Source organism: Gymnoscopelus microlampas (genome assembly GCF_963454915.1).
Source record: "Gymnoscopelus microlampas genome assembly, chromosome: 7".
Taxonomy (NCBI): domain Eukaryota; kingdom Metazoa; phylum Chordata; class Actinopteri; order Myctophiformes; family Myctophidae; genus Gymnoscopelus; species Gymnoscopelus microlampas.
The window spans coordinates 45,872,718-45,883,271 of record NC_139944.1 but is presented as its reverse complement, the minus strand read 5'-3'; the positions used below and the strand labels follow the sequence as shown (position 1 = coordinate 45,883,271).

The window sequence follows — 10,554 nt, the reverse complement described above, 5'->3', positions numbered from 1 at the left end:
GATTGGTCCACTAGTTTCCGAGATGAACTATCGATATCATGCACAGACAGACAGACAGACAGACAGACAGACAGACAGACAGACAGACATAATTATTAGTTTAGTTTACTATTGATATTCGCAGAGAACTGATATCGGATATAATCATTACAAGAGCTTGGCTTTTTGGACTGATGACAGAAAAGTATATATCAATGGTGACCTCTGTGGAATGGACTGAATCTACCCCAGTGTCAGCAAAAAAAAGGAGGAATCTCATATTAGAGGGTTTGTCCCTTTAAGAACTTCTGCACACTGCTATTGTCTGTCCTCAGCTGAGTTTAAAGGGCAGGTTGAACAGCCCAGGCATCATTTTGTGTGACTGGAGCCCATCATGGAGAGAGTGGTGCGACTCACCCTTCTTGGGTGGTTGCTGGCTTTTGTGTCCGCAGCACCAGTCAAGGTAGGGTAATATAATGACATGCATGTATTGGGGTGTGCTAAAAAAAAAGTAAGTAAGTAAGTACATTTTATTTATATAGCACTTCTCACAGAGAGGGCTCACAAAGTGCTTCACATACATAGAGATTAAAAACAAAACAGGGTATTGAAGTTGGTAGAACAGAAAAGGCCTGTACAATTCATCTCAAGCAGCACAGAAAATAACAACACAAACATGGAAATACAATCATGTAACATCTGCAAAAGCTTGTTCAAATAATAGCGTTTTAAGTTTGTTCTTAAAAATGCCCACAGAGGCTGCAGTTCTTAAGACATGTGGAAAAGCATTCCAAAGCTTAGGAGCTTCAGCCTGAAAAGGCTCTGTCACCTTTTGTTCTTAAATTAGTATTGGGAACTGTTAACAGACCTTGAAAAACAGAGAGTAGCACTGCAACTATTAACATCTTAGGAATATTTAGTATGTGACGTAACAGTGTAACATAACAGATCAAAGTTAAACCTTCTGAAAATGTGTTTGTTTTTTTAATGCAGAAGATGAGTTGAAAGTGATTTAAAGTTTTTCTCAGTTCAATGATCGCTCTCCAGGAAAAGAGGAATTTGGAACATTATATTTATTGAATCTTTCCAAATAACAGCAACCCCCTCCCCCCAGTCATTACTGGTATAATGTAAATGTCTTAAACAGTAAATAGTTTCAACACAGTGAAGTGAACTATGTCTCTTTGACAAACATCACAAAATATCAGGGGTGAAAGACCTGCTGACTGTTGTTTAATACTCTGTCAATGTCTGTGTGCGTGTGTGTGTGTGTGTGTGTGTGTGTGTGTGTGTGTGTGTGTGTGTGTGTGTGTGTGTGTGTGTGTGTGCGTGTGCGTGTGCGTGTGCGTGTGTGTGTGTGTGTGTGTGTGTGTGTGTGTGTGTGTGTTTACTTGAGTAAAAGTACAAAAGTATTGGTATCAAAATGTACTTAAAGTGCCAATAGTAGAAAGTATATACAGAATGTCCCATTTCCAGTTTTCAAATGTATAGAAATCTTTTGAAAATAGCAGATCTACAAGCTCACAATGCGACGCATTGTGGGCTTGTAGATCGGCTAATTTCAAATGGCCGAAATGTATATAGGGTTGAAGTGGTTAATGTATGTTTTGTGATAATAATCAAAATCTCCAAAGTAACTAGTAACTAAAGTTTTCAAATAAATGCAGTGGAGAAAATGTACAATATTTGGATCCGAGATATAGTGGAGTAGTAAAAGTATTGGAAATTGGAAATACTCAAGTAAAGTACATATACCTCAAAATTGTACTTAAGTACAGTACTTAAGTAAATGTACTTAGTTACTTTCCACCATTGCGTGTGTGTGTGTGTGTGTGTGTGTGTGTGTGTGTGTGTGTGTGTGTGTGTGTGTGTGTGCGTGTGCGTGTGCGTGTGCGTGTGCGTGTGTGTGTGTGTGTGTGTGTGTGTTTACGTGTGCGTGTGCCTGCCTGTGTTTGTGTTTGTGTTTTTGCAGAAAGTTGTAGTACCAATGGATGTACAAAGGCCTCTCTTGTGAAATGCAATTGGTAGTTGAAAAAGGTTGATATAGGGGGTGTTTCTGCCATAGGACCAATGAGATTCCCAATGTGCTATTGGAGTAACACCTGCTCAACTACTTGTTGTCAGCATTTCATTTTCCTTCGCTGGTCAAGTCCTGGTCAGTGGTCAGTTGGGTTGTGTTTTGTGGTGTATATTTCCAGGAGGATTGGGACATCTACAGCTTCCACATCAACTCCACTGTGACCAGTCGCTATGCCACCACTGTCGTCACCAGTCGAGTTGTCAACCGTGTGGACGCACCCAGAGAAATTAATTTCCAAGTCAGGATCCCTAAGAATGCATTCATCAGCAACTTCAGAATGTGGGTCTCTAGAATAGAGATTAATTGAAAAACAAATCATGAATCATGAAAACTTACAAATTATTAATTAATAATTAATTGACATGACAGCGTCAATCATTGGAAATAATGATTAATTCCATTGAGCGATGCTGTTGTACAATAAAGTAACCTCTAGACGTGATGTGCAAAACGGCAAAGCACATTGATCCCCATTTTAATGACAAAGTACAACAAGGCTTCAGCTCTTTCACTGTTGCTCTTTCTCAGGCGTATTGACGGCGAGATGTATGACGGTGTTGTGAAAGCTAAGGAGCAAGCACAACAGCAGTACACAGAGGCTGTGTCCCGGGGTGAAAGTGCTGGTGTGGTCAGGTAAATGATGGAGCTGTGCATTTTCACTGTGAAATAAGTGATTGATTGATGTACTTTATTTAGTAAGAAATGAGAACAACAGTACATGGAAGTACAGATTCGCAATACAAGGTCTACTAAATTGGAAGACTCATTAAAGCACTGGGCTTGTTTCAAATGAGTTCCCCACCGAATCCCCACGCACACAAATCATGATGACATATAAGAGACAGACAGATATACACACTACTATAGAATGTCATACAATCAGTTTACAGGTTACTGGTATGATGAGTGAAAAATATGTACAAAAGAAGAAAGAGAGAGGGGGGGGGGGTAGGGGGTAGGGGGGTAGGTTGGGTTAGGACATGGGGTAGGTTAGGACTTGGACATTTTCAATTGCAGCTTCCTGAAGGTGTATTTTTAGGGCAGTTTTGAAAGAGAGTAGGGTTTTACACTCCTTTACTCCTTTTGGTAGGCCGTTCCACATTTTTGATGAATAGTATGAGAACGAGTTACTACCCTTTGTTGAGCCAAGAAAGGGTTGGACAAGGTTTGTGGAGCTGCCTCTGGTGTTGTGATCATGGACATCTTTAACATTTTGGAAGTATTTTGACAAATACAGGGGGATCCCAATGTTGTGGTGTACCTTGAAGACCAGGCCCATAGCAAGTTGCTGTACTCTGTCCTCAACCCTAAGCCATCCAATGCTAGCAAAATGAGCAGGGGTTAGATGGGTTTTGTAATTGAGGCCAAGAAGTAGCCTTACAAGTTTGTTTTGGGATGTTTGGAGCCTTGTTTTTAAGGCCTTGGAGGTGTTGTGATACCACGAAGTGCAAGTAACTTTCATGTTTTAAAAGTATGAAAACGAGATGCGTCTTTCCGGTACAGTTCCGTGGGGAGAACGCTCGAGGAGTTTAAGACCTCTGTGACTGTGGCCGCTCTCCAAAAGGTGACCTTTGAACTCACATACGAGGAGCTTCTGAAACGCACACTGGGCAAATATGAGCTGCAGATCCACGCCCGACCCATGCAGCCTGTCAAAGACTTCAAGGTGAATCTGATTGATTCATACAGTGGGAGTCAGTAATAAAAATGTAGTCACCTTTGTGAAAATACTGTTTGTCCATGGTTCTATAACTCAACATGTATGTTTTGTTTGTTTTCAATGCCAGATGGACGTATACATCAATGAGAAGCCGGGCATTACCTTTGTCCAGGTTAAAGGAGGGCTAAGTACCAATGCTCTAGCCAATGCCATTACAAAAACACACGCTCACAATCAGGTAACGTTTCTGTCCAGTGCAGTACAACATTATACACGGCAATATGTAGTTACAGTCAGTGTTGGGTAACACATCATATGGGTAACACAATATGTAATAATATTACTTTCATGAGTAACTAAGTACTTGTTCTATTACAAATATGGGAATATTACTCTTATGCCATTTGAAATATACACTTTTATTAGATATTTCTAAATATTTACTATTTAAGTAGGGTGCTGCAGCTTCTGAGTTGTTTGTGTTTCTTGATGACATTGAAATGTATTATCAATATTATTTTGACATTTTTTTCTATTCCCATGAATCCTCTTCCATTTAATATTAACCGTGTCATTTTGCACTTCATTTGAGGGTGTTTTGTGAATGTAACACAAAAGTAATATACATTACTTACTGTATCACAGGAAGTGGTACTGTAAAATTTGACCTTTAACCCAATTTAGACCTGTTACACCTTGACGTTGTTATACCTTTCAAGCTGGGAACGCCTCTGTGTTATTTTAGTTGTTGCTGTAAATCGATCGCTGTCGGGCAGCGTCACACAAAAGTATCAATAATAGCAGATCTGCAAGCTCGAAAAGCAGCGCGAAGCGAAGCGTTTTGAGCTTGTAGATCTGCTATTTTAGCTATTTTTGAATTAGAATCCTGAAAAGTAACAGTTTTGGACATCCGACAGAGACGATATACTAATAGCAACATAATTTTTTTCCTTTTTTTTTTCTTCAGAAAACGTAGGTGGGAGTTAGAACGTGTTTTTATATATAAATGTAAAAAAGCACAGTTACATTTAAAATACTTTGTCTAAAAGGGCTGTTCAAAAAAGGGCTGTTCAAAAAAGTCCTTGCGGTCTTGTTTCCATTGAGGTCCTTGGTATTCAATTCATAGTCCTTAGCACTGCCCAGTACAAATCTCATTTGATGTAAAGGGTATATATTAAATATATCTCAAGTCTATAGTCAATCTAAACTATTTATTTGTGCATGATAAATATATACTACATACAGGAAAAACCCTTAATGAGTGATGTATCCTGTTCCTAGGCTTGGGTGCATTTTTACCCTACTGAGCAACAGCAGATCAATTGCTGTGGAGAGCAGGGAATGAATGGGGATCTGGTTGTTGCTTATGATGTCAACAGGGACGCCTCACTGGGAGACATCAAGGTACTGTATGTAATCTTAAAGCTGCACTATGTAACTTTCCTCGATTTGAATCTGGTTTCCAGTAGATAATGTGTAGTAATTTGTGAGTTTTTAACTAAATCTGTAGCAAAAGGTGTTTTGAAGAAAATGCAAAATGTAGTGCTGTGAGTGATTTTCACTTATTATTATTTTATTAAAATAGTGTGAGTTGTCTATCCTGATATCCCAAATTGAAAATGTATTTTGTTTTCACTAAAGAGCTCTAATGTTTCCAGTATCCTGTACTGACTGTACTCATCTTCCCATAAAGGTGTCTGGTGGTGGGTATTTTGTCCATCACTTTGCCCCAGGTGGTCTCCCCAGCATACCAAAGAATGTTGTCTTCATCATTGATCGAAGTGGCTCCATGCATGGCAAGAAAATGCTTCAGGTATGGTGCAGTGTTTGTAGTCTTTGGCTACATTTCAAGAGCATACTGTTGTTTACTCGCACTCACTCGAGATCAATGCAATGTTGTCAGTGGTGGACAGTAACGGAGTAAATGTACAGTACTTGAGTACTGTACTTAAGTACAGATTCTGAGGATCTGTACTGTAGATTTTTTTCTTTCTTAGTCGAGAACATTTCCAAGACAAATATTTTACTTAGTTTGTTTGTTTTTTTGTTCTGGTTCCTCAGCCATTTCTATGTTTTTATAGGTGTTTCTGCAGGCTTTGTATAACCTAGTGGTTCTACAAGCAAGCACATCAGAGTGCGTGCAGTGCAGGTGGTTTCAGAGAGTTACTTCTCTGAAACAAGAGTTACAAGGTCCTATAAATTCATTGTGAAAACATTACAGCAATTCATTGATATAAAAATTAAGAAATGTACTTCTACTTTTACTTTTATTTGTACTTTTAAGTATTTTTAAAAATCATGTACTTTTGAATACTTAAGTATATTTAAAAGCAATTACGTTTTTAGTCTTACTTGAGGAACATTTTGACTGAGCTACTTTTACTTGTAGTGGAGTAAATTTGACCAGGAGTTTCTGTACTCTTACTCAAGTACTAGGGTTGAGTACCTCTGAATGTTGCCATACACAAAATTAATGAAGTTCTAATTCACAAATGATCAATTTGCTCAGACCCGTCTTGCTCTTCTACACATCTTGGGAGACCTGGCGGAAGACGATTACTTTGGTTTGATCACTTTTGACAGCAGTGTTTCCCCCTGGAAAAGAGAACTCTCCCAGGCCAACAGTGAAAACCTGGCAGCTGCCAAAGAGTTTGTACGGCGCATCCGAGACGCAGGAGGTATACGGTCCTGATCTATGCACTTCTATAGGCTGTCAGAGCTTGTGAAATGATGCCAGAATCAGAATGGCAATGAAATGTGTTTTTCTTCTCATTTCAGCGACAGATATCAATGCTGCCGTTTTAGAAGGTGCAGAAATGCTGAAGCGACAGCCCAGAGAAGGCTCTGCATCTCTTCTCATACTTCTCACCGATGGTGATCCAACCTCAGGTAAAATGTTATGTAAAATATAATGTTTTTCATTTTTATCATGTTCATTATCCTTTGCAAATTAAAGGGATATTTCACTTTAAAAATGTATTTAGATCATTTTATTGTCTACTCAGGCTATTGTGAGCCCCCCAGACACGCCCCATTCCTATACAAACCCATTACAATGGGTTTGTATAGGAAGGGGCGTGTCCGATAAAATGAATATCAAATATCTAAATACTGAATCAAGCAACTTAAAAACTGTCCAGGGTGCTCACAAAAGCCTGAGTAGATGATAAAATGACCCATTTTTTGGGGGAGAAAGTGAAATATCCCTTTAAGGCACCACACTGCGCATACGATACGTTGCACGTATCCAACCAATAATGTTGGTTATCATTACAGGGGAGATAAATCGTGTAAAGATTCAGGCAAATGTAAGAAAGGCCATAAATGAGAAATACCCACTCTACTGTCTTGGATTTGGATATGATGTCGATTTTAAGTTTCTGGAGAAGATGGCCTTGGAGAACAACGGTGTGGCACGGCGGATTTACGAGGATTCAGATGCTGACTTGCAGCTGCAGGTTAAGAGATATTTCATTGTCTCCGCCAGGCCGAAAGGCATGGCGAGAGAGTATGTTTTACCCCCTGTCCGTCCGTCCGTGTGTGTCCGTGTGTCCGTGTGTCCTGTCTGTGTGTTACCAGCTAATCTCCGGCACTGTTGGCCCCGTCGCACAAATGCCACCGTTTAACATTACCCTATTATAGCGCCACCAGGAGGCCGATTTTTTTCAACACTTTTCTTTTTTGTATTACTCCTACAAATGTTGTCGAATCATCATGCAAATCGGTACCCATTATCTCTATAGTCAAGTGATCAAGATAGTTCTGTCCTTTTCATATTCCATCCTGATTGTCGAATTCCGAACATTGTTGGCCCACAATAACCTACCTGACCTGGCGGAGACCTGTGCTCCGAGGAGCACTTTTTCTAGTTTCATTTCATTTCCTTCCAGTTTGTGGTGTTTGGTGTAGAATTATTACAGTAGACAACACTTCTATTGTTGATTATGTAATTTCTAATGTAATTTCCAGTAGCAAAATGTCAGCAGCAGCATCAAGACTGTATGTTAAGAGTTTGGAGGCACCACAGTCAGTAGCGCTGTCGCCTCACAGCTAGAAGGTCCTGGGTTCGACTCCCGTCGGGGACGCTGTGGGCGCTGGGGGCGTGTCTTCTCCTCCGCGTCATCAGCGCCCATACCCTAGGTGGGGTTGGCGAAAGGGCCTACTCTGTGTGGAGTTTGCATGTTCTCCCCATGTCTCCTAGGGTAGTTAATACCCTCACAAAAACATGTAGTAGTAATCCTGGTCGCTATACCGCCTCCCCCATGACAGCCGGGGTGCCTGATGGAGGGGAAGGGAACTGGTTGGAATAATGTGTTTCTTCCACGAGCTACGTCCTACCGGGGAAACTCCCCCCTGTCAAGTGACAAGAAGGTCAGTTGGCTCTCATGCATTGAAGGAAGCATGAGCTCGGCCCTGGCCTCCCTAGGCTGTGGGGGACTGGTGTAGCGCTGGTGTAGGGCTGGTGTAGCGGCTAGGATCACTTAGGAAATTCGCACCGGGTGAAAAAAATGGGTTCCAAAAATCGCAGGATAAAAATGTAAAAGATAAAAGACTGTATGTTAAGAAAACAACAAACTATAATATTTTAGTTTATTCTTATTTAACAGGTACAATGTAGAATTTGTGACATACATTTCAGCAATGAAAATGTTATACAGTGCATTGTACCAGATATAGCTACGAGGACATTTTCATCTGCAGTCCCTGGGTAGGTGTACAACAATAAAACAGACCAATCACAAAAAGAAGTATATGAAATCAGTTACAGCTTTTAGTTAATTATCGGACAGTTTGCATTGTGTTAGAAACATGCATACACTTTTAACTTTAAAAGTTGTTAATATTATTTTACATTACACATTATTATTAAAAATAGTGACACTTGTGGTGTTAAGGGTCAAAATTGACCCGTATGCCATAGACGGTAAAAAGTCATTTATTTTTCATAAACCCACACTTCATTTTACTCCTGATAGCAAATGCTAATTGAGGACAAGTTTCTCTCACTCTCAAACATTTAAACATTGAATATTGACAATTTGGGGGGAATTGAGCCACGCTTCTCGGCTGGGTCAAATTTGACCCTTAACATCACAGATGTCACTTTTTTTCAATTTCACTTTTTTTAAATTTGTTGCGTTAAAAATAAAAATAGCTGTTTCTGAGGATATCGTGAAGCCTTGTTCCAATTAAGAAATGTAAAGGGTACATTTTACCTAATTAAACTTGAAAATGGGTCAAAAATGACCCTAACACCATGGAAGGGTTAATTGATTATTTCAGTTGAGATTTAAAAGCTTGCAAATCAATGTTATTTTTAATGTCCATGGAAGGGAAATTCCAAAGACAAATAGCTGTACTGTATATGAAAAAGAGGATTATCTGAATTGAGTGTTTTGTATTGTGTATTTCACCAGGGTTTCTATGAAGAGGTTGCCAATCCCTTGTTGACAGATGTGATAATGATCTATGTTGGTGGGACTAATCTAACCAAGACCAACTTCAGCCAGTATTACAATGGCTCTGAGATTGTGGTGGCCGGTCAGATCACAGACAACAACATCGACACGTTTGCTCCACGGGTTGTTGCCCTTTCGGTAAGGAAAGCTGCTCACTTTGCCCACACTGACAGGGAGAAGTAAATGACAATGAACCACAGACAAGTAACTTTTTGCAACATGCTTGCATGAACAAGTCCTTCTTGACAATTAACTGTTCTGACAAAAGGATACATTTTGATCATACTGTACATGGGCAACTGTCAGCCCGGGGTCCACATGCGGCCCCTGCCTTCACTTAATGCAGCCCGCAGGTTAATATCGTAATACTGATAAATTGATTTCAGCTGTTCCAATTCCAAACATGCAATCATGACCTGCTTTAATTACTTCAGTCTACTGTATATTGTTAGTTTAATGACTTTTTTTTATGTCCAATGTATTTGTATTTAAGTTAACTTTAAGTTCAAAGTTAACTTAACTAAATGCTTTTGAAATTAAATGAAAATGTTGCTTTTCAGGATTACAATTCAAAAATAAATCGAAAGAATTCAGGATTCCAATTCCAAAATAGCAAAAATAGCAGATTTACATGCTCAAAACGTGTCGCAATGCGATGCGTTTTGAGCTTGTAGATCAGCTATTTTTGCTACTTTTGTGTGGCATACTACAGTAGAATGACAAAGTACGGCATTCATTTACGAAAAAAGTTAAAATATGGAGATAAGAGGTTTCTGCCCTGGAGTGAGTGTGTCTCTTTCCATCATCAAAGTTGCCCACCCCTGATTTTGATGATCCTAGGTAAACGTGAAAAAGGTGGAGTACGAGTCTGAGAAAGATAGCAGGCCGGAGTCCACTGGAAACTTTTCTGACCACCACCTCCAGAGGGTCTGGGCCTACCTCACGGTGAAACAGCTCCTGGACAAAGAGTGAATATGCTGTCTATTTAACCTACACGTGGCACATTCTGGAGTTTTACTGTGTGTAATATATAATTCACTCATCAACAACTTCACAACACGTCAGCGACTTGTGTGACATCATGTGTCGATTATAGGTTGCAGTTAGCTGACGCTGAGAAGGAGAACGTGAAGAAAGAGGCCCTGGAGCTGTCTCTGAAATACGGTTTTGTGACGCCACATACGTCCATGGTGGTCACGAAGCCCCCAGGGGAGAACACAGAGGTTCTCCATAAACCCAAAGAAGGAGAGAACCCATCAAGAAGGGCTGGGTTAGGCCATGGCCATGCTTCCAGTAGTCCACACTTTCGTACACAATCTCGTTCTGGAAGTTATTTTGGCACACAATCTCGTGGATACGGAGTTGGTGGTGCTTCT

At 40.0% G+C, this 10,554-nt stretch overlaps 1 protein-coding gene across 1 annotated transcript in view; it reads left to right on the top strand.

Annotated features, from left to right (window-relative positions):
* Nucleotides 1-373: 373 nt before the first annotated feature.
* Nucleotides 374-10,554, top strand: part of LOC311048581 (inter-alpha-trypsin inhibitor heavy chain H4-like) — a gene marked incomplete at both ends in the record, with an annotated part of 20,868 nt that continues 10,687 nt past the window's right edge. The window contains 13 exons of the mRNA XM_084061844.1: nucleotides 374-442; nucleotides 2,178-2,338; nucleotides 2,588-2,692; nucleotides 3,563-3,725; nucleotides 3,847-3,957; nucleotides 5,001-5,123; nucleotides 5,413-5,532; nucleotides 6,229-6,397; nucleotides 6,498-6,608; nucleotides 6,996-7,177; nucleotides 9,137-9,316; nucleotides 10,019-10,146; nucleotides 10,275-10,486. Of these exons, the coding sequence (XP_083917970.1) occupies nucleotides 374-442; nucleotides 2,178-2,338; nucleotides 2,588-2,692; nucleotides 3,563-3,725; nucleotides 3,847-3,957; nucleotides 5,001-5,123; nucleotides 5,413-5,532; nucleotides 6,229-6,397; nucleotides 6,498-6,608; nucleotides 6,996-7,177; nucleotides 9,137-9,316; nucleotides 10,019-10,146; nucleotides 10,275-10,486 (1,834 nt within the window). The remainder of the gene's footprint in view (nucleotides 443-2,177; nucleotides 2,339-2,587; nucleotides 2,693-3,562; nucleotides 3,726-3,846; nucleotides 3,958-5,000; nucleotides 5,124-5,412; nucleotides 5,533-6,228; nucleotides 6,398-6,497; nucleotides 6,609-6,995; nucleotides 7,178-9,136; nucleotides 9,317-10,018; nucleotides 10,147-10,274; nucleotides 10,487-10,554) is intronic.